The sequence below is a fragment of the Euleptes europaea genome, chromosome 13 (assembly GCF_029931775.1).
Source record: "Euleptes europaea isolate rEulEur1 chromosome 13, rEulEur1.hap1, whole genome shotgun sequence".
Taxonomy (NCBI): domain Eukaryota; kingdom Metazoa; phylum Chordata; class Lepidosauria; order Squamata; family Sphaerodactylidae; genus Euleptes; species Euleptes europaea.
In genome coordinates this window covers 36265178-36288981 of record NC_079324.1, presented here as the reverse complement: position 1 = coordinate 36288981, position 23804 = coordinate 36265178, and the positions used below count along the sequence as shown (strand labels likewise).

The 23804-nt window shown below is 42.1% G+C and overlaps 1 protein-coding gene across 1 annotated transcript in view; it reads right to left on the bottom strand.

Moving 5' to 3' along the window:
• Positions 1–23804, bottom strand: part of GPC3 (glypican 3) — a 299948-nt gene that overhangs the window by 53008 nt on the left and 223136 nt on the right. The window contains exons 4-6 of the mRNA XM_056859209.1: positions 11238–11371; positions 7310–7435; positions 1734–1854 (exon numbers count right to left, since the gene is read on the bottom strand). Coding sequence (XP_056715187.1) covers positions 1734–1854; positions 7310–7435; positions 11238–11371 — 381 coding nt within the window. The remainder of the gene's footprint in view (positions 1–1733; positions 1855–7309; positions 7436–11237; positions 11372–23804) is intronic.

The window sequence follows — 23804 nt, the reverse complement described above, 5'->3', positions numbered from 1 at the left end:
GGCTATCTGAAAACAACTTCCGTTGGGATCAAACTCAGGTCGTGAGCGGAGCTTTTGACTGCAGTACTGCAGCTTAACACTCTGCGCCACGGGGCTCTTCACCTCAAATTAGCCGCACATAAAAATTAAACTTGCGGTGACCAAGCTGGACCCTTGTTGTTCAATCCAGGTTCCTGGGGAGATAATTCTCACAGGCCTTAGTGAATGTCTGAAACGTCATGCTGGATGATGCTGGGGAAAGGCATTGATATCCAGCTTCTCTTGGCACAACTATGGAATATGGACAGTGATGAGTGAGGAATGGCCTGGTTATTGCTTTGTGCTTGGAACTGGGGTGGGATTACCCATATGCTGGCAAACCCACTGGATGGCCTCTTAAGGTGTCTGCACTAATTTAGTTGCTAAAGATTTCACCAGTATGAATAAATAAATCACTTACAGATGGTCTAGTTCCCCTCCCCACCCCCGGTCCTATGATTCTACGAAGAACGAACATCTCTAAAAACTGTTCAATTTTTGTAGTGCAAATGGACTGAACTGGGACCAGATGTGTGAAATTTCTTTCCAATGGTTGCCGGAAACATAGCTGTGGTTGCAGAATGCAAACTATACTTAGTTGAACACACATGCATGCATGTACCCACCCACACATACAAAGAAAAGAAAACCCCTGAAATTAGTTGAGAAGTAACACAGCATGCTCATTGTAATGCTTTATTTGTAGCTTAATAGCCACACCAGTAGATGGCAATGTAAGATTACATATTTGAGCCAGGACAAAGGCTCCCCTCTCCCATCTATGACCTCAGGCTTCAATTCCCAAGAGTCTGCCTCTTCCAAACTCATACTGGCTGGAAAATGTTCCAAAGTTGAAATCAGGCTGCCACTTAAAATCCACATGTTACTTTCCGGATGATGTTCTCTGCCCATGTCCTTTCTTCCCAATAGGGTTGCCAACTCTGGCCAGGAAAATTCCTAGAGATTTGGGAGGGGGGAATTTGGGGAGGGATCTTGCCTAGAGTCTGTGGTTCAACGTAAAAAGTTGGCTTTCTGAAGCTTCCATTTCCTCCAGGAGAATTGATCTCTGTAACCCGGTGATCAGCTGTAAATTCAGGAGAACTCTAGGCCCCTCCTGAAGGTTGGCAACCCTATTTTCAAATAACTATTCCCTTCCCCCAGTATGCAATATGCCACCATTCTTATTAGGTTCGAGTCTCCACTCCAGGTAAAGCAATCCTGAGATCCCCTATGATCCAGCCTGGTAAGCGATTGTGTGCTTTTGAACCTCTAATCACCCTCTTTGTGCCAGAAGAAAAGGATACACAAGGAATCTGGGTTTATGCTGGAGATGGGGAAGTTATGCCCTGGCAGACATGTATCTAAGCCCACAGCATCTTTTCATCTGGCCCTCATACTGCTTAACAATTTCTTGAAAGTGTCAGCTTGTCTGAAAAGGCTAGTGATTGGCACTCTTGAAAAATCCTTCAACAGAGGGGTGAGGATAACTAAGAGAAGCAGCCTTAATGTACACTTGTGAGAAATTTTACTTGCATAAAACATTGACCAAAGATCAATTCAGGAATAAGGCACGACAGAGCATTACTAAACAGTCAGGAACATTACAGTCCCCAACTAGGGGCATACAGAATGAACCCGTTTGAGCCCAGTGAATGGAAGACCCGCCTCTCCTTGGTGGTCCTCTATTTCAAGCCAGCAGCCTTACGAACACTCACCTGGTTGATGTGTTTCAGTTTGTCAATGATCTGGCTAATCACAGGCTCTGGTCCTTTCACCTTGATTTCATGGTTGTTAAGCTGGGATTTTGCTCCATTCCTCATTGCCTGGCGGCTGAACCTGCAACAAGCAAAGGACAAATGAACAACACAAATAGTCACACATGGAGCACCAAACAAGAAAGATCTTGGAGTATGTCCTCTTATATATGCAGAGAGGCACACATCTGGTCACTGCCTCCAGGATTTTTCTGATTGCAGCCTCACTGTTCTATGAACATACTTAGATACTGATACCCCATTTTTCTCCTCAATGGGGACCCTAAGCGGCTTACAACATGGTTCTCCCATCCTCCATTTTATCCTAACAATCACCAGATTATGCTGTGTGAGAGAGATCAGCCCAAGATCAAGCAGTGAGCAGTCACAACAGAGAGGGGATTTGAACCTGGGTTTCCCAATTCCTGGTCCAACTCTCTAACCACTATGCCACTCTGGCTGATGTAATTGCCTTATACAGAGCGAGACCATTCGTCCATCTAGCTCAGAACTGTCTACTTCAACTGGTAGCGGCTCCCCAGGACAAGAAGTTCTTTTCCAATTTGGCTATCCAAGATCCTCCAGCAGAGGACGACAGGTGGAACCTGGGATGTTTTACAGGCAAAGCACATGTTCTCCCACTGAGCCATGGTCCCTCACTAATTACTGAATTCAGGGTGTGTGTGTGAAAAAGACACCCCACACTTCTGGAGAGCAATCTAGATTTCCCTGCTTCAAAATAGTGGCTAATAGTGCCACTATCGTGCCTCCCCCTGTGATTCCCCAGAGTTCCAAAAGCTAAAGAAACAAAGGATGCTGTAAGAGGTTAAGAATAGAGGATCTATTGCTGTTTTTTCCTCTTTGCTGTCTCAAGGCAAGATAACTATTCCCTTGGTGCCATCTTGTGGAATAATCACTCCAGTGCACTGCCATAAAGTCAGATTAATGCCTTCACTGATCTCTTTGGCCACGTTTCCATGGCTTTTGTAAAAGCAACGGCAAGCAAAAATGGGTCACCTCCAAAAGCACATCTATTTTAAAGACTATCATAAATAACAAGCAGAAGGCAAATGTAACCTAAGTTTCTCCCACCAGCCCCAGCTGAGGGAGGAAATTATAGGGCCTGGGCTTGTTAATGGATTAGGGAGGGGTGACCAAAAAAGAAAGAAAGCAGCAGTGTCTCCAGCCCACTGGCCTCCAGTTCCTAACAGGAGGGAAGGCTAGTAGGCAAAAAAAGAAAGAAAGAAAGAAAAACTATCAGACACAGTCCCCAAACCCTCCAATCACCAATAACCAAACGTTAGTAGAACTTAACGTACAAGTCGGGTTTAATTCAACAATGAGGGATGGGCATGTATGCACCAAACTCAGACTTGGACAACAAGACTTAAAAGTTGGAACCAAGGAGGTGATGAGAGTCTTTTGCTGTCTCTCTGAGGCCTTCTGCTGCGGCTTGGCTGGCTGCAGTGGTGCGGTTATTTTTCAGGCATTTGGTGTGGCTGCAGCTCTCCAGAGGCTGCAGCTCCCATGATGCTCCTTCTTGGGTCACCCTGTTCTCTGTCCTCAGACCCAGATGGCTTCTCTCTCCTTTTTTCTCCTCAGAATTATCTCTTTTCCCTCAGAACTCTTTTTTTCCCCTTCAGGGCTGTCCTTTCCCTCAGGATTGTCCTACATCTCCCCCACAGGGACCTTTCCCCCAAAACTCCAACAGAGCGTCAGATTCACAGGGTTACACAAATATGGCAAAAGGGAGAGAACGGGTACAAGACATTAGTGCCTGGGGGCAAACAACTATTTCTGAGTTGTTTTCTGACAACTCAGAAATAGAATCTTCTCTTTCATAAGTCATGAGATGTATGAATGGGATGGGATCAGGGAGGGAGGGGGCATGTTTAACTTTGAATCAGGCCCAGAGAAAAAATCCAACCATCCATGGTCTTTGCAGAGATGGATTTTCAGATTTCCCTCCTCCTGCTGCAGCTCACTTAGACCCCCAAACATTGTTTCTGGGGGTCTGTGGATTCCCAGGAATGGCAAGAGAAGGAAATTATCTGGGTGAGGGTGTGGAGGGACTACTCATTAAATTTGCAGGTGACATCAAATTGAGAGGAGCACCAAAAGATAGAAATAGAATTCATTGAGATCTGAACACACTGGAAAAGTGGGCGGATGTGAACAAGATGCAATTCAACAAGGATAAGTGCCAAGTTCTACATCTGGGCAACAAAAATGAGGGGCATGCATACTGGATGGGGGATACACTTCTGTATAGCAGTGTGTGCGAACAAGATCTTGGGGTACGGGTGGATCGTAAGTTAAATATGAGCAGACAGTGTGATGCAGCAACAAAAAAGCTAATGCAATCTTGGGGTGTTATCAACAGAGGCATAACATTCAAATTGCAAGATGTCATGGTTGTGCTTTACACTGCACTGGTCAGGCCACACCTGGAGTACTGTGTGCAGTTCTGGAGGCCTCACTTCAAAAAGGATGTGGACAGAATGGAGCGGGTGCAAAGGAGAACAACAAGGTTGATCAGGGGCCTGGAGACCAAGCCCTGTGAGGAAAGGCTGGGGGGATTGGGAATGTTTAGTCAGGAGAAGAGTAGGTTGAGGGGGGACATGATTGCTCTCTTTATTTATTTGAAGGGCTGTCACTTAGAGGAAGGCAGTGAGCTGTTCCTGATGGCAGCAGAGGACAGGACTCGCAATAATGGGTGTAAATTGCAGGTGGAAAGGTACCAGCTGGATATTAGGAAAACATTTTTACAGTAAGAGTTGTTCAACAGTGGAATCAGCTACCTAGGGAGGTGGTGAGCTCCCCTTCACTGGCAGTCTTTAAGCAGAGGCTGGACAAATACTTGTCAGGGATGCTCTAGGCTGATCCTGCATTAAGCAGAGGGTTGGACTAGATGGCCTATATGGCCCCGCCCAACTCTATGATTCTATGCAAAGTGAGGCTCTCCATGGAATCGGCAAAAATTGCCAACCCCTCTTTCACAAACGGAAATTTCATTCTGTCGGTGGATCTGCGTGGTTGGATACATGCTACCATATTGTGTATTTATCATACATACACAGACACTCAAATTACAGAAACCTGGATCAACACAAACTTGGTCCTATGTGGCATGGTGGTTAGAATGTCAGACTAGGATCTGAGAGGCCTGGGTTCAAATCGCTGCCCTGTCATACAAAATTGCTGGGGGATCTTGGGCCAGTCACACACCCTCAGCCTAACCTAACTCACAGGATTGTGAAGCTAACATGGAGGAGAACTTTTAAGCCCCGTTGAGTCCCCACTGGGGAGAAAGGCAGGCTGTAAATGAAGAAAATAAATAAATGACTGATCTAACATTGTGCTTCTTGCAACTGAGATGGCTTTTGCAAAGCAGGAGGGAAGAGATGGGCCCCAAGTAGGTTTATCACCAACAGGTGACACATTTGGGCACAAGATTAAGCTGATGCTCATTTGGGACTTCGGTCGTTCTTCTTTTAACCCCCCTGACTCTGGCAGACAGCCTGCAAGGAGTGTGTCCACCACCTGGGAAACCCCACCATAAATGAACATGCCCCTCAACTGTGGCCTGCCTTGACTCCTTCTTATTTTCACAGTCCAGGTTGGGGTCAGCAATAGGATGGGTTAACTGAACTCTGGCAAGCCACCAGACATTGCAGAGTTGGGCTACCAGCTGATAAATGTACATACGAGTGGATGTCTGTGGTGAGACGGAAAGGATACTGTGTGGAATCCAGATTCCTGCCAAGCTCCACACGCCAGGAAGCCCTGCCTCGGCTTCTGCACAGCCTTGTTTGCTTATGATTTGTATATAAACCACTCATACAATATGTTGGCAATAAAAAGAAAATTAGACGCTGTTTGTCTCCAGAAGTAAAGTAGGGGGAGTTTATGAAGTTACTAAAGTCTTTTAAGCATCGAGGGACTAAAAGAGGAAGACGCTCATTTAAGGTGCAATTTATGCTCATGTAGATTTTTTTAACAATTTAGAAACAGTAGTGCATTTTCATAATATGCTTAAAAGTTTTACAGAGAGAACTGTGTCTGTCATCTGATTCAGAAGAGATTTAAAAGGAATAGAGTACCCTAAGCAGCTTATAAAAACTTTGTGAATCTGAACATGTAATAGGATTTTGAGATTTAACAGACGGGAAAATCCCAACGTTGTGTGATACCTTTCAATTAGCAAAGAATTCCATATGACTAATTGTATTTACACATAGATTTGGAAATTGAGGGTGTGCCCTTCTGCATGTCTCTCTGGCACTTCTTAATCAACATCTAGCACATTTTCACCACCCCTCCCACAAGGGTTTATAAAAAAATGTTCTTGTTCTTCACCATCTCTAGAAAAGTTTCCTCCGAAGAGGTTGCTGTTTCACAAAGTTGCCTTGATTCTTTAGGGTTCCTTGAACTAGCTTCCCTAAACACAGGTCAGATGCAACAGTCATTAGGCACTGATGTTCAGCGGTTAGAGTGTCGAACTACATCTGGGAGTCCTAGGTTCAAATCCCCCCCACTGCCAGAGAAACTTGTACGGTAACCATGGGCCAGTCACTGGGGTGGATCCAAGTAGCCTTCCTCCAGTTTAAGCAGTCTCCCTCCAACTAAGTCGCTCCTCCTCCAATAGAAGAGCCAATTAAGTTGGAGAAAGGCTGCCTAGGTAGGAGGAAAGTGGAGTATACATGTTTTAATAAATAAGCTTTGCTCAGTGGAATGGTAGAACAGGAGTAGGATCCACCCTCTCTCTCTTTCTGTCATGCCTACCTCACAAGGCTGTTGTGAGGATAAAACAGAGAATCTTGTAAGCCCAGTGGAGTATAAATATAACATAATTCTGCTTAAGCCTACTACACAAACCAAGGCATTCATCCAGATTGGCTGGGCAGACATTCATCTATTCATCCAAAGGATGACTTATATCCCTGACTTGAACACCTGTGCAGCAAACCAAGGCCATACTGGATGACAAGCAAACAAAATAGCAGTTGACAAATTCATGGAGCTTTAGCAGGCAAGCAACCACTGATTTCAGCCCCCTTCAACTAAAATTATCTGGTGTGTGTTTTTACATCAGGAGGTGTTTGCTAGGATGGGGTATCAATGTATCAAACACACACACATCCACTTCTTCCTTATTGGCACTGGCTTCCCATGAGCTTTTACAACAGTAGACAAAGGCTGTGACTAAATGCTTTGGTCCACAAGCAAAAGTTGTGTAACGTCTTTTATTAGGAACAAAATATCACTAAAAACCCAGGCTTACAATTTCTACTGCTACTGGACAAGTTCCTTGTTTATGTAATGTATTTAATCACCTCCTCATTTTGAGGTAGATGTAACTTTTGTGTACTTCTGTGAGAAGAATCTTGGATTGCTTCCCCCTGAAAAGCAACAAAGCCACCGGTGACAACAACTTCCCGATGGATTAATTTAAATGGGGGGAAAATGAAGTTCTGGGATAGAGCCTTACTAGAAGTGGAGAAGGAGGAAGACAAAAGAAATAGGAAGTTTCTCACCTTTCTACGATTTCTTGACCATTCCAACAAAGAGTGTTGTTTTGCACCACAGAACTGTGGCTACAGATGTATTCTGGCAGACTGCTATAAAAACTGCTGTGCATTCTTAGTTTCATAATGAGTTCCCTGAAACAAATCAGCAAACAAATGAAGCTAGAGACAATGCAGACACAGTTATTATAACCTCTGTTGCAAGCAGGGCTCAAACCATAAACAGGAAGCGATACAGAGATGCCTACTTAAAGGTGAGTTTATGAGCTCTAATGCATGCAGCCATCCTCCTGTGGTTGATTATTGGTGTTTCCTGGCAGATTTCAGAGGCTGCTGATTTAAAATATGGCTCTTCCGTTGCTTGGAATACACAGGTGCTTTGATAAATCCATCACTGGCATTCAAACATTGCACTGTAATGCTTGTGCTTTACCACTAGGTGCTGCTACAGTGCCATTTCATAACTGGCAAAAAGTGCCCAGGGACAAGACATTAGATCTCAAAGTAATTTTTAGCATTCAACTACCAGGTGACCAATTTTAAAAGGGTAGCTGCATTCCTCTGCTGTGTGACGAGCAAAAGAATACTGTAGCACCTTAAAGGTTAAGCAACTCACTGCAGCTCAAGTACTTGCCAGTAGCAGTATCCCCCTGCAACACACATTTATCTATTCCAGCACCCACAAGTGGTACAGACCTACAGGCCAATTCAACTCACATCTGTTTGCCAGCTCTTAACCAGGGTGTTTGTGTATGACTGCATGCATCCTTAACTATAAATAATTAAAACTGGGTTTACATGATCTCTAGGAAACTCCCCCCTCCCATTCAGCAGGTGGAATTATGGCTTAGATCGGGCCTACAATTTCGGCAGGAAGTGCAACTTCCCCCCTCTCCCCTCGTGCTACAACCTGAAATGCCCCCTGAAATGCGGCTCCTGAGGGAGGGGGAACCCTCAAGAATAGCTGGGGGGGGGGGGTGAAGGTCTGCCATGGGAGAAGTGAAAACTGCTCCCTCCTCTTGCAGACTGAAATTTTAGGTAGGATCCAACCCTGTCTCCATCCAGACTATTTTAGACTTGTCCTGCATACTCTCTCAGTCAAATTGCACTGTGCAAATTCTGAAAATGCCAGTGAGTGCAACTTCTCCTATCATGGCAAGAAGATGCACCTGCTGAAATTATCCCACATCTACTGAAAGCACAAAAACAATCCTCAACTCGTTGCAGAATCTGTGATCCATTGAGATTTTTTTTCCTGCCTGCATTTCCTGTTATTTATTTTAACAGACGGTTTCAGGCAGTAAATCTCCTCCAGCCTGAAGTAAACTATTATAAAGATTAGTTGGGAGCTGTAAAGTACCCAGCTGGGGGCAGACAAAACAAATACAGGCTGCTAGAATGCTACCAATGGGAGCTCTTTCCACTTCTTTTTTTCTTAACTAAGTCATGCCGGTTTTCCCTATAATCAGGTTCTGGCAGATTGCACACACTGCCTATGCAATAAAATACTGAGAAAATATAATAGAGTTCTACATTTCTTTCCTACCCCACAGGGCTGATGAGGAGTAACATAGCACAAGCCATCAAAGGTAAGACAGGAGTCATTTCACATCTCCAGCAGTAAACAAAAAGTTTTAGTTAATGAATAACGTTACAGAAGATTTGGCCCTTAATGAAAATGAGGGTATCCATCACGGAAAGAACAGTAACAGAAGATCTAGGTAGCCACTGCTCACCAATCAGAACCACCTTTGGGAACATTCAGAGTTTTCCTACATAAGACAGATGAAACTTCCTGACAAGATGGCAAGACATATAGGGAATATATACAAAAAGATAAAGAACAATGGAAACTAAAAAATAAGGAAGAATGTGGAATAACGAACTGGTTTAAATATTATCAACTAAATGATGTCTTCAAAAAAGATCAAATATTAGGGTTCACAGATAAAAAAACTAAGCTAGAAAAGATATTAGACACGGGAAATAAAGGACAAATTTCTAAATTGTACCAATTAATATTGGAATATAATTTAGAAGAGGAAAGAGTTAAAACAGTAATGATATCATGGGCAAGAGATCTGGGTCATAATATGGAAATGGAAGAATGGGAAAGACTCTGGACGAAAGAATATAAATTTACAATAGCCAGTAGCATAAAAGAAAATATGTATAAAATGTTCTATAGAGGATATACTACTCCAGCATTATTGGCAAAGATGGATAAAACAATCTCAGATAAATGTTGGAGATGTAAAAAGAAGAAAGGGCTTTCCACCATGTCTGGTGGACATGCGGAAGAATAAAAAATTTTTGGAAAAGGGTAATCATGGAAACAGGGAATATGATACAGAGCAATATAAAGAAAAAACCAGAAACTTGTTTGTTAGGTTTATTCCCGAAAGATTTTAAAAAGGAAGATAAAGCAGTTTGTCAGTATAGTTTTGCAGCAGCGCGATTGATAATTGCTAAATCCTGGAAAGGGGGGAAAAAACTACATATGAAAGATTGGAGAGACAAAATGACTTACTATATACAAATAGATAAAATTACAAATAGTTTGAAAGAAAAAGATATAGAAATATTTAAGAATCAATGGCAAAAAAACATTTATATATTGGGGGAAAATAGCAAAGGTAGATTTTACAAAAATGATGAAGGGGCTATAACAAATAAGTATAGAGTAAGATAAGTTAAAGTATAAATCTAAGATTAATCAACAGGAGTCGATCACGGTGAAGGGGGGTGATGGGGGATGAAGGGTTATAAAATGGAGGTAATGGGTAAAATGAGCATTACTATTTTTCTTTTTTGTTGTAACACTGAAACAATGTAATCCATCTTCTATGAAAATAATAAAAAAATATTGGGACATCGTTTTAATTGTAAGCTGCCTCCAGCAGCACTCTGAAGAGGCAGTATAGAAATATCCTAAATAAGTAATACATTTTATTCTGATGGGGAAGAGGGGAAACTATGTGTAGTGGTTAGAATGTAGGACCAGGATCTGGGAGTCCCAGGTTTGAATGTCCACTCCACCATGGAAGCTCACTGGGTTACCTTGGATCAGTCATATACTCTCAGCCTAACTTACCTCACAGGGCAGTTGTCAGGATAAAACGGAGGAGAGGGGAATGATGTAAGCCAGGGGTCCCCAACCTTTGTGACCATGTGGGCACCTTTGGAATTCTGACACAGGGTGGTGGGAGCAACGGCAAAATTGTGGCCACCATGGGAGGCAAAGCCACACAAACGCACACAGAAAGCCCAAGTGCAGGGGACACGAGAAGTAATTTTTTAAATACACTGGGAAAGCGGAGTGGGTGAACAAAACCAACACTGTAGTGGAATTTTCTGCTGAAACAATGTTATTATAATCTGCACAGCCAATCAGATTTCCAATGGCCAATCAGAAGCCCTGCTGGGTAGCCCCACTTGGACCCACCCACTTGCTAAATACACTTTGTGGGAGGCAGGTACCATGGCGCCCAAGGACACCATGCTGGGGACCCCTGAGGAGGAGGAGGAGAGTTGGTTTTTATATGCCGACTTTCTCTACCACTTAAGGAAGAATCAAACTGGCTTACAATCTCCTCCCTCTCCCCACAACAGACACCCTGTGAGGTAGGTGAGGCTGAGAGAGTTTGACTAGCCCAAGGTCACCCAACTGGATTCAGGTGTAGGAGTGGGGAAACAAATCCAGTTCACCAGACTTAGCATCCACCGCTCACGTGGAGGAGCGGGGAATCGAACCTAGTTCTCCAGATCAGAGTCCACCGCTCTTAACCACTACACCTCGCTGTCTCTGCTTTCTGTCCCCATTAGGGAGAATGACAGGTTATAAGCAAAACAAAAGTTTATTCTCAGCATTCCTATATTGAAAATAGAAGCAGAACCCTAGTCTGGGATAACATCCGGATGACAGAGGGTCTCTCACCTCCTTCTGCTGGACAAGGTTTCTTCGTGGTCCACATGGGCAACCCTCATTACTTTCTTGTCAGCAAAAAGATCCCCTGGATACCAAGCTGACCTGTACTGTCTCTGTTGGGAATGACCGCACAACTTGCCGATCTGAAAAAGATGGTATAAAAGGATTTAATTGAATGTTCTATTTCCACTGGCTGGGTTATTTTAAACCAAGCTACTTTAATCATAATTAACATGACCAAGGATTAGATAGTGAACTCTTTCACCTGGTAAAAATCTTACGCCTCTTTAGAAGCTGGCAAATTTGGCTTAAATATAAACAAACACAAACCCAATAAAATATATATCTTTTTAACCCAGTACTCTCAGCCAGATGGCCATTGAGGAAACTTGAGAAACAAGGCAGTAAATGTCAAGCACTAAAACAAGCAGCAGCTGCAGCATTCTCAACCAGAAAAAAACAGCGTAAAAACAATCCACAGCAGATTATTTAATTTTAAAAAAGAAAAAGAAAAGCAGGGTTTTAAAACATACCATTAGGTGAATAATGCAAGACCAACAAACACATAGGGCTATCTTTATTATTATTATTTCTTTTTATACAAGTTTCTAATATATATTACTTATTCAACATACATTGTTTGTATATCGTACTTTTCTCATTCCCTTCCCACCCCTTCCATCCCCCACCCTATCCCCGCTCCTTCTCCTTGTAATTTTTTGTCTCTTAACCCCAGCCACGGGCACAAAGCCTGGATCTTCCACCGAATGTCTTTTCTTCCTTCCATTGATATCCACTCTAAGTAGGTCTTCCATCTACTCCTGATTTCTCTGTTCTTATCTTCCCATGAAGTCTTCTGACGCAACATCTCAACAATATCCGACTGTATAAATTCAAACAAATAGTTGTGCCAGACTTCTATAGTCCATTTGCTTTTATCCTTCCAACCCAGAGCTATTACTGCTTTGCTTGCTAATAATGTGGCTTGATCCCTCTTGTTTACCGCCTTGAATGTGGCTTGATCCCTCTTGTTTACCGCCAAGTTCCCTGTTATACTCATTAACATTAGCATAAAATCTATGGTTAAGGGTATTTTACATATTCTCCTTATAATTTTTAGTATTTGTGTCCAAAAATCCCTAACCTCTGGGCATTCCCACCACATGTGGGAGAACCATCCTTTAGATTGTCTACAATGCCAGCACATGGGGCTTAGTCCCGGAATCATATTTGCTAATTGTGCTGGTGTTTTATACCATTTTGTAAAAAAATTATGTTCCAACTCATTAAATTTAATCACTTTAATTTCCTCTAATCCTTTCATAATTTTACCTGCTGTGTTTTCTGATATCTGACCTTCCTTACTCCAAGTTTTTTGTAAATATATTGTCTTATCTTTGTTTGATATCATTTTCCTATAAATTTTTCCTTCCAATCCTAGTTTTGATTTTTGCATTTCTTTATATATTTCTTCCATTGGTTCCTCTGACCATATTTCCCCTTTATCATTGATCATTTTAACCATTCTGTAGAGGCCTGTTGTTTTTAACCAATATTGCTTGCCTATCTCTTCTACTATCTCCTGTAAAGGTTTTAGGGTTCCTCCTCTGTAGATATCGCCCAGTCTATAATATCCTTTTGACCTTAGGATTTCCCATCATTTACATTCCCTCGTTTCGGTGTGCATAGTCTCTAGCTGTGCCCATCTTGAAGTCCTTCCTAGCCATAAAGGTTGCCTTTTACTCCATACCTCTAGTGCTGAGCGTCTGGGCCCTATGGTTAATTTTAAATCTTTACTTATAACTTTTGAGAAAATACCAGATCTTCCTATGTCACTGTTGATCTTGTTTTCAAATCTAACCCATTTCTGGTCGCTTTCTTCCCCTATCTCTAATAATGACTTTAATTGGAATGGGCATAGTAGCTATTCAAATCAGGGACTCCCCAACCCAATTCTGATCTGTGGCTATATACCAATCTTTTTTGAATTCTACATTTTTTGCTATCAAATATTCACCCTCTTATCATTCTATTCCAGTGTTCTATTTTTTTTTTTAACTAATTCCTAATGGTATCGTCTGAAATAAATACGTTAACTTAGGCACCCAGAACATTTTAGTACTTCTAATTCTAGAGGAGATTCCTAAGGTTTTATTTCTCCACCTTTTCATATCCTTCTCTATCTTCCTCCATACGTTATTATAATTGACCTCTGATATTCTATTAATATTCTTTTGTAATACTATACCTAAGTATTTAAACTTTTTAGCTCTCATTCCTATATTTGTAATTTTATTTATCTCTTTTTTTTCATCCTTGTTCACACTGAGATATATAATTTCTGATTTAGCCATATTGACTCTTAACCCTGAACACCTTTCAAAGTCTTCTAATATAATATTTATTTCTTTTATCCCTTCTTTAGGGTTTGTCGTAATAACTATAATGTCCTCAGCAAATAAATTAATTTTCATTTCTTCTTCCTTCATTTTACAGCCTTCTATCCTTGCACTATTTCTTATCCTTTCTGCTAGCTGTTCTATCGCTATGATAAATAAGAGTGGTGAAAGCGGACAGCCCTGACGAACTCCTCTCTGAATCTGAAAAGCTTGCGAGTGATCATTGTTAACCTTCACCACTGCTGTTCCATCCCTATATATCTCCTGAATTGCATTTAGATAATTACTTCCTATTCGGTACTTGCGCATAACCTGCCACAGGTACTCTTGGGAAAGAGTGTCAAAGGCTTTGAATACATCCAGTTTTAGGAGGCCCAATTTTTTCCGTTGGCCATGGTGCAGGACGTTAATTATATTTCTAATAGGGTGTGCTATATTCCTGTCTTTTACAAATCCATACTGGTCCTCTTTTATTATATTTGGGATAACCCTCTTTAGTCTATTTGCCAATATTTTTGCGAATATTTTATAGTCTTGGTTAAGAAGACTTATAGGTCTATATGACCCTACCTCTTCAGGGTCTTTCTGTGGTTTTAAAATCACTATTATTTCTGTTTGTCTCCATGAGTCTAGAGCTTTCTTACGCTTCAAGACTTCATTAAACACCAACTGAAGTTCTGGGGCTAGGATTTCTGCCATTTCCTTGTAAAATTCGCCTGTAAACCCATCTAGACCTGGTGATTTGCCTTTTTTCAATTTTTTAATTACGTCTCTTATCTCTTGCAATGTGATATCCTCTTCCAATTTAGCTTTCTCAGACTCCTTCAATATTGAGTTAATGTCTTCTTCAAAACCTACTGTATAACTCTTCTTATATAATTTTTTGTAAAAACACTCAAACGCCTCCGTAATTTCTTTAGGGTTTTGTGATGTTTGGTTATTAACTTTTATACTTTTGACCCTTTGTTTTTCCTTTCTATTTTTCAGATAATTAGCCAGTCTTTTTGCTGAGTTTATGCTATTTCTTTGGAATTCATTCCTTACCATAACTTCCCTTTTCCATATTGTTGCTAAATCTAAAGCCTCTAACTGTTTTTTAAGTTCCGAAATTTGTCTCTGTACACAGGGGTTGTATCTGTTCATTTGTTTACTTTGTAACCTTTCCAATTCCTGGATTTTAAGTTGTCTTTTTGTGTACCACTCTCTTTTTATAATTCTTTCTTTTTTTATGCAATACCCCCTTATCACCGCCTTTGCAGCGTCCCATAAGATATTGGTAGTGACCGTCCCTCTGTTTTCCTCAAAATACAGCCTTATCTGCTCTTTCATATATTGTCTATCCTCTTCCTTAACCATTATTAGATTATTGTACCTCCAGTGTCTTTTTTCTTTCTTTTTTTGTTCTTGGTTTATTACTATTTCAATACTTATTGGAGCATGGTCAGATATCCAGATTGGGTGAGTTATAATTCCTTTTATGTTCATGTCGCTACTCTTTCCTAGGATTATATAATCTATACTTGATGCTGTTTTATGTCTACTAGATATGTGAGTGGGTTTGGGTTGTAAGCCCATAAATTCATGCGCCTCTTTCAGACCCCATTCTCTCAAATTAATTGTTTTATCTTTTGTAATATCGATATTAAGATCCCCCGCTATAATAATTTCCCCCTCTGAAAATTGTTTGGTTTTTTTAAAAATTCTACGTAAGAACTTCTTTTGCCCTTTATTCGGGGCATAAATATTTACTATTGTATACCTCTTACCTTCCAATTTAAATTTAACTAATAAGTATCTACCGTCTTTATCTACTATTTTTTCCACTTCCTCCACTTTATATTTCTTATGAATCAAGACTGCTACCCCTTTGACCTTAGTATCACTTCTAGCTTCTGCTATTATCCTTTAAAAGCGGCTTATTGTAATTTTTTTTCTTATGTGTTTCCTGGAGGCATATTACATCAGTCTTTTGGTCTCTTGCCAGTTTAGATATTCTGTATCTCTTAAGATCCGAAGTTAATCCATTGACATTCAGTGTCAGTAATCTTATTAACCTATCCAGATTCCTTAATATTTTGGGTCTTAAGGCTCTGTGGCTGAGGGTATTTTATATAGTTTGCTAACCCACCCTTCCCTTTCCGGTCTCCCCCTGTGGTAGAGAAGCCATTTGGGGATAAAAAGACATCCCCTCTCTCCACCTCATGGAGTGCACGCATCCCCTCCCTCCTAAACTCTCTTAAATATTATACATTAGCTCAATTAACATTTGTATACTTCCCTTTTAGGTAGTTCCACTTTGTGAGTCTGTCCTAGGACGTTTTTCAGCTCTTCCTGACCCTCCTTCCTCAGGGTCCTCTTCAAATTCTGCTTCTTCTTCCATTTCTTGCTCACTCATATCTTCTGTATCAATTTCCAACTGTTTTAGTAGTTCTTTCGCTTCAGAGGTATTGCGTGCCATGAGCCTCTTTCCATCTTTGAAGATAATTATTGAGGATGGGTAACCCAATGTAAATTTGACATTATTTACATGAAGCTTTTGGGCATAGGGACACAATAAATTCTTTTTATTGAGAGTCTCTTGGCAAAAGTCCTGTCTCACCCATACTCTTCTCCCTCTGAAGCACAGGTCCTTGTTCTTTTTCAGTTCTTTATATACTTGTTGAAGTTTTTCTCTTGAGAATTTGATTATAACATCACGGGGGATTCCCCCTCCCTCTTCTTTGCAAGCGGTGTGCTCGTTCTATTTCTTCTGGTTGTAGCTTGACTCCATTATCTGCAAGCCACTCTAAACTTTAGAAGTCCCTTCTAAACTCTTGGCAGAAACATCTTCAGAAATCCCTGCCAAAATTAAATTAGCCCTTCTGTTGCGGTCAGAGAGTTCATTAATTTGTCGGGTTAAGTGAGCAATCTTCTGCACATTTTCTGTTGCAAGTTGTTTTGCGGAAGAAACTATTTGCTTAATCCCTTCTAACTCCTTTCCCACATTAGCGACATCGTCCCGTATAGACTTAATTTCTTCACTCATTTTATTTTGAAATGCTAACACTGTGTTATGAAGAGCAGTTATTTGCTCTGATAGTTCCTTGATATTCTTTGCCATCTTTAGAAGCTGATTAGGGGAGTTAATGAGTAAGCTGTTTGCAGCCACAAGGCGTTCCCACACAGAAGAGCTATAAATAAAGCAGTCTTATCGATGTTGAAATTCCAAATTTTATCTCCTCTGCTTCTCTTAGTTTTTCTCCCCTCTTATCTCGTTGTATATGCTAGAACTCTCTTATTTACATTCTTTTTGAGCTATAAATTCTTTAGTTCAAAGGAGAGCTCGGAGTACAGTGTCCATCTTGGTTTAGAGCATGTGTACACCCCACACACATAGGGCTATCTAGAAAGCAAAAGTAATGTAACTATTTGAGACCAGGCACTCAGAAAAAGTATTAATAAACTGATGAAATTACAAATGCCTGGGTAATTTTTTTAAACCCTTAAACATAGCAGACTTGGTCCAAGCCAAATGGATGCAGGGAGGGTATGTGCCCCAACCAAGGTGCTACACAAGAGTAGGTGACCCCATAGTTAAAAGCCTGGGTAAAAGAAATATGGGGAAGCAATGAAAGAAGAATCTTTGGGAATGAAGAATCACAAAGGATCAGAAAAACATAGCAGGTGACACTCAGGGGGAGATTTATCCATGATAGAAGTGCAAAAGAAAGTGCATTGCTGCCTATAATTGTGAAAAAGTGGGGGTTACAAATACCTGGCTGTTAGTTGAATTGTCCATCATGTTATTCCAATAGTTAGCCAAATGACTGGCAACTTTCAGCTAATTACAGCAAGTTTGCTTGCTTTGATTCCAAATGATTAACTTGATAGAGTAACCATGCTTTCCCTAGCCCATTCTTTTATTGCTGGTATTTGTAATGCTCCAATATTTAGCAAAAAAAAAGATCTTGCAACTGTTACCATGTGGGCTAACAACCCCCAGTATTTAACGTTTATGTTTTTCATATATCCATACAAAAATGTTCGAGGCTCGAAAACTACATTCGATTCCATTGTTCTGCTCATTGCCTTGTTAAAACGGATCCAACATGCCCTTAGCTCTCAGTCAGGTCTACCATAGACAGCAGGAATTTTTTTGTTTTTTTTTACATGTCTCAACACATGGAACCACAACGCTCCTCTGTATACTCTCAGGTGTGATATTAGAATGCATTTCATGTGTCTGTGGGCTGCTGATGTTAAGAAGAGGGTGAAGCCCACAATCAATTCAAGACATGCACGTCCTACAATTTGACAACCTGAGCCAGTCAACAGGGAAGGCCATCAGAGGTAGCCGCCAAAGCAATCCCAAGTGACAGAGCTTGTCGTAAGAGGCATCGGTGCACAACCTCTCCCGTATTAATGCTGCGTGCGTGCCACAGACCTGTCAGGCTCCAGCAGCCTAAATCATAGCGTGCCAGTTGCTGTGCTCAAAGTCTGAAGGTTCAGTCATTCGTTCATAGGAGGAGTTTCCTTGGCAGATCCAGGCTGGCATTATGGAGCTTTTGTTTAATGTTCTTGGCTGAACAGGCTGACAGTGTCAACTGCTTTCAATGAAGACTGGGGCAATCTGATGTTAGAGAGGCACTGCTATCCATCAGGAGCCTTGATCTATGTCTATTTTCCAAGTCACAAGCTCGACACACACACCCTACCTATTGACAGAGAAATAACTGTTCCAGCCTATTTTGGAGTTATCCTAAACAAAATTGGCAGCCCTTGGTTGCTTTCCTAAAATTGTATCCCCCATTCACTTTACACCAGCATGGTGTAGTGGTTAAGAGCAGTGGTTTGGAGCGGTGGACTCTAATCTGGAGAACCGGGTTTGATTCCCCGCTCCTCCACATGAGCAGCAGAGGCTAATCTGGTGAACTGGGTTGGTTTCGCCACTCCTACAAATGAAGCCAGCTGGGTGACCTTGGGCTAGACACAAATCTCTTAGAGCTCTGTCAGCCCCACCTTCCTCACAGGGTGTCTGTTGTGGGGAGGGGAAGGGAAGGTGATTGTAAGCCGGTTTGATTCTTCCTTAAGTGGTAGACAAAGTCGGCATATAAAAACCAACTCTTCTTTTAAACCCTGCCTTTCTCTCCAAGGGGCCCCTGAAACAGCTTGTATTGTTCTCCTCTCCTCCATGTGTATCCTCACAATAACCCTGAGAGGTAGGTTAGGCTAAGAGTGCGTGACAGTTAGCAGCACCCTTCCCACAATGAGACAGTATTCTGCCCTGGGCAGACTTATCCCATCATTACATCTTCTTCAAATGCCTCCTCACAGCTGTTACCAGTAGCAGCAGCCAACAGTACACAACAAAGGCTTGTCTGGAAACTTGTGTCTTAATTACTGGTTTATACGGCTCTTACTGACAATCTCCTTGGCACTGTCATGGCATGTGAGACCTTCCATACTGGCATCGTTTCCCACGGCAGCTGCATTCCCTCCCTGGTCCCCCCCCCTTGAGGTTTTCCCTTCTTTCCTTGCAGGTGTGGTCTCTTTCTCTCTGGCACCCTCTCTGAGCCAGAGGCAGGGGCTTTGTTTAAATAAGCACTATAAGCACCAAAGGAGGTCAAATCTCCACCACAGGGAGCAAAAGGAAGTGAAGAAGAGCTGCATGCTGCTTTTCCTGTTGTTCCGAAGTTAAGCACCTCATTCCATACTGTTCATGTATTTATGAATATTTGGGAGTTAAAGGGAATATGGTATACCATTTCAGGTACAAGTAGATAAGAACTGCCTGTGCTGGTTCAGACCAAGTGTGCAACTAGTTGTGTTTCCCCCAGCAGTGAGCCAAGGAATGCTAGATAACTTGCAAGCAGGTCCTTGCTCACCACCACCACCTGATACGCAGAAGCATCTGAACGTGGGAGCTCTGTTTGGCATTCAAGGCTAAGAATACTTGGAACCAATTCATGGAGGAAAGGTCTATCATCTTTTGATTTAAGAGACACCATACAAGCCAGTAGCTATTACCACACCTTAGGACAGGAGGAGGAGGGATAGGAAGAAGAAGAAGAGTTGGTTTTTATATGCCAACTTTCTCTACCACTTAAGGAAAAATCAAACCAGCTTATAATCACCTTCCCTTTTCCTCCCCACAACAGACACTCTGTGAAGTAATTGGGGCTGAGAGAGCTCTAAGAGAACTGTGACTAGCCCAAGGTCACCTGACTGGCTTTATGTGAAGGAGTGGGGAAACCAATGCGGTTCACCAGATTAGCATCTGCCACTCATGTAGAGGAGTGGGGAATCAAACCCAGTTCTCCAGACTGGAGTCCACCACTCCAAACCACCGCTCTTAAACACTACACCACACTGACTCTCAAGGTTTCAGAGATGTAGCCATGCCAGTCCATAGCAGCAGAACCAAACCAGAAACAAACAGGTTTTATCGCATAAGCTTTTGGGGACTCCAGCCCACTTCATATGCACCCAGTGGTCTTTGTTAAGCATCTCTGTACCTATGAGTTTATGATAAAAGCATAGTGAACTGCAGGTTCAAGATTCCTGAAATGTAGGAAAGTACAGTGTAGAATTTGATTATACATTGTAGAAAGAAGCAGTCTTGCAGACTGAGAATTTATTCCATTGAATAACCCCATTTTTTTCAGTACTGTATGCTCTCTCTACCCTTCTCTCTTTGCCATTCATAATGATAAATCTCCAGTTAGTATTTGGATGGGAAACCACCAAGGAAGTCCAGGGTTGCTACGCGGAAGCAAGCAACAGAAAACCACCTCTGAACGTCTCGTGCCTTGAAATCCCCACAGGGTCGCCTTAAGTCAGCTGTGACATGACAGCAAAAAAAGTACAAGCATTTTATTAGGTTGAGGGAGGGAATTAGGGTTTCATGATTGTTTGATGTATTATAATTATGTATTATAAGACACCTTAAACCATAGGGAAAGGTGTGACAGAAAAAAAGAGAGGACTTTTTTTACTTCTCTGGCCCCTAGGATTCAAGGCTGGAAGTAAGTTTTACATAACAGACAACCCAGTAAGTTTCCAAGAGCCCTGTATGGGTGGGAAGGAAAATAGATTGTGTTAAGGGATAGTGGATAACCTGGTCTAGTACATTTTGCCCTACCCTTCCTGCAAGGAGCTCCTGACATGGTTCTTTCTTCACCTTTTTATTCTCACAATTACTGTGTGTTAGGTTAGGCCGACAGTGTGTGACTGGTTCAAGATCACCTGGTTTTATTTGTTTGTCTCATTTATACCCCCCAAGGCTACCCAGCAAGCTGCCATGGCAGAGTAGGAATCTGAACCTGGGTTTGCCAGATCCCATTCCAACACTCAAACCACTATACCACACTGGCTCTCATGCCACTGTGGGGATTTGAACCCAGGGTTCCCAGAAGAGCAACCAGCACAAACCAGTCCACGACACACTAAACTGTCTGGGTCTAGTGCTTCTTTCAGGGCTCCTTCTCCTTAAAGTGTTGCCTCCTATGCTCAGCAGACACTACTATGCTCTATATTCCCTCTTTTCCAGAGTCTATAGCTGTAGTGTTAAAACAGAAAACAATAAAGTGGGCTGCAGCCTAAACTGAGTTAGTTAAGATGGGGTTGAGTGCAAAACAGGTTTAGGGTTGCCAGGTCCCTCTTCATCACCAGCGGGAGATTTTTGGGGGTGGGGCCTGAGGAGGACGGGGTTTGGGGAGGGGAGGGACTTTAATGCCACAGAGTCCAATTGCCAAAGCGGCCTTTTTCTCCAAGTGAACTGATCTCTATCTGCTGGAGATCAGTTGAAATAGCAGGAGCTCCAGCTAGTACCTGGAGGTTGGCAACCCTAAACAGGTTGCTAAGTTGCCCCAAGTTCCTAGACTAAACAGCGTATAAAATGGGTGTCCTCCCTTCCGGAATAACAGAAGGCAGCAGTAAACAAGCTGCACAGCTTCCTTGTAACATCAGAACACAAAAGAAAAGTACCGGGGCTCCCACTAACAAAACAGGAGATTAATCTCAAGGTCTTGTATTAGGTAAAGAAACAACTGACGCCCAACTCGATGATAGTATCAAGTGGATGAAGCCCCTATAGGAAGTCCCATTTACTGATTTGCTTTGCCCTTTACTGTACTTTACCTGCACCATTAAATGTGGCTGACCCATAGTTTTCCCTGCAGCCTGGTAGCTCAACCCTATCCAACCTCATAAAAAAAATGCCTCTCACATTTAAAGTCACCATAAAAGTGACCCTCCAGTCCATTACTCGCATGCCACTACACAAGTCAGTTTAATTAACCCCCTCCCCTCTAAAGGAAATGTTTAAAACATACATTGAAATGACGGGGGTATAGAACATAAACTTTTTAAATAGTAGTAGCCGGGCCCATTTAACATTTCTACAGGTGCAATAAAAATGCTAATATATGTTAATGTTTAGACTGTGGTTAATGTTTTGTCTTGTTAATTTCCCCAGGGCTTTTATTGCGGATTTAAATCTGCCATGCTTCTCAATGGATTGCACTTGCTTTCTGCTAACTGCAAAGGCACAGCTCTGGAGCGAATACTGATTAAGAAAAAGGGAACAAACATCTTGCTGGCCAGCCCCCCCACCCCCGCCAACACACACATTCTTATTGCAGCACCCTTGTAATTACATACATTTTGTCACAAAGGTTGGAAGGGGAAAAGGCAGTACACCCCTTCTTCCTATTTTTTTAAAAAGGGGGTTACAAATGAAAACATTAATTGCAAGCCATTATTTTAGGAAGCTTGTAAAAGTCAACTTTGCATGAAAGATGGCAGCGCATAGGCGAGCGGGTAGTCAACCAGCCCAACATGGAAAAGGAGTCATGATCTTAATGGCGAACTATTCAGACTTAGAAGCCAGGCCCAGTGCCATAACTTTAAGGGGAAAGGCCAGGTGAAAGCCTGCCGGCCCCTTGCATCACCTGTTACTGAACTGGCATAACTGGCATTGCACTACCACGTTCTGGCCACTTGTAGCAGTGGCGCTGCAGCGCTGCAGACAGAAGAGCAGCTCTTTCCCTCTGGCAAGCTGCCACAATGGCACAGCCCATTATGCCTGGCTTGTAAGCTTGAGCTCCCCCTGACCCCAGTTTAAAGCCTTGTTGTAAGCTGCCTTGAGGGTTCCCCCCCCCAAAGTGGGGCACACATTTTCTAAATGAGCGGGGCTGTGTGCACCCCTTGCTATGCTACAAGTTTGGTAAATGCACCCTTTCCAAGAGAAGCAGCCCACTGCAACAAGAGACGTCCATAAACTGGTGTTAACAGATAGAGCCATTTCGATTTGACTGGATCGCATCAGTTACAATAAATGATTCTGCAGTAAATGCTCCCGATAAAATGCCTTCCTCTTTCCAAAGTAGCAAATCGGTTGGTGTCATGAAATGCAGTATTTTAAATCTAAATTCTTCTGACATGACCTCAAGAGCCACAGGAAGGGGGAGCTACACTTTATGTCTGGGAGTCCAATCAATAATGTAACAGCTGCAATAATTTATTGCCCAGATGAGTAAAGCGCACCAAAGCGCAAATGCTTAGAACGCATTTTGTCACATCGATTCTCACTCTGCGTTCAGAAACATGCTACTAACATACACAAGCCAGCAAGGCCTCACCTGTTACAGCTGTCAAGGGTAAGTTAAGCAGACCGTGGTCAAAGCAGAACAAGTCATGGAGAAAAATGTATCAAGTAAACCAATCCGAGCGCTTTGAAAAGGCTCTCCATGCTTTTAAAGCCCCATAAAACTCACAGTTTCACAAGGATAACAGCCTGTACCGAGGAAAATAAAACCACTTGAGGTAGTTGTGTCTTTAAAATAATTTCACTTAATGCTGATGAAAGAGCAAAAGGTTTCATAGGCCATTTCCTACTTCAGCAGGTGCTAGAGTGGAACCGTGACCTCTAAGCCAGAGAAACCAGTTAATGGGATGTTCAAGGAGAGGGCTAATGTGGATGTGATGGGGACCAGCCGTGAACGATGTGCGTGTGCTTTTCCCATACATAGAAGAGAAGGCTCTGAAACTTTCTTTAAACACAACACTGGCCAGTGCCAAAGCACATGGGACTTCAGCCTCTCTACATCCCGTTTTAACTAGACTGATACTCATGCAAAGTAGCTATATGTTAAATGGGTCACTTCGTAAGGGCAAAGTTAAAGCAGCTTTGCCTCCC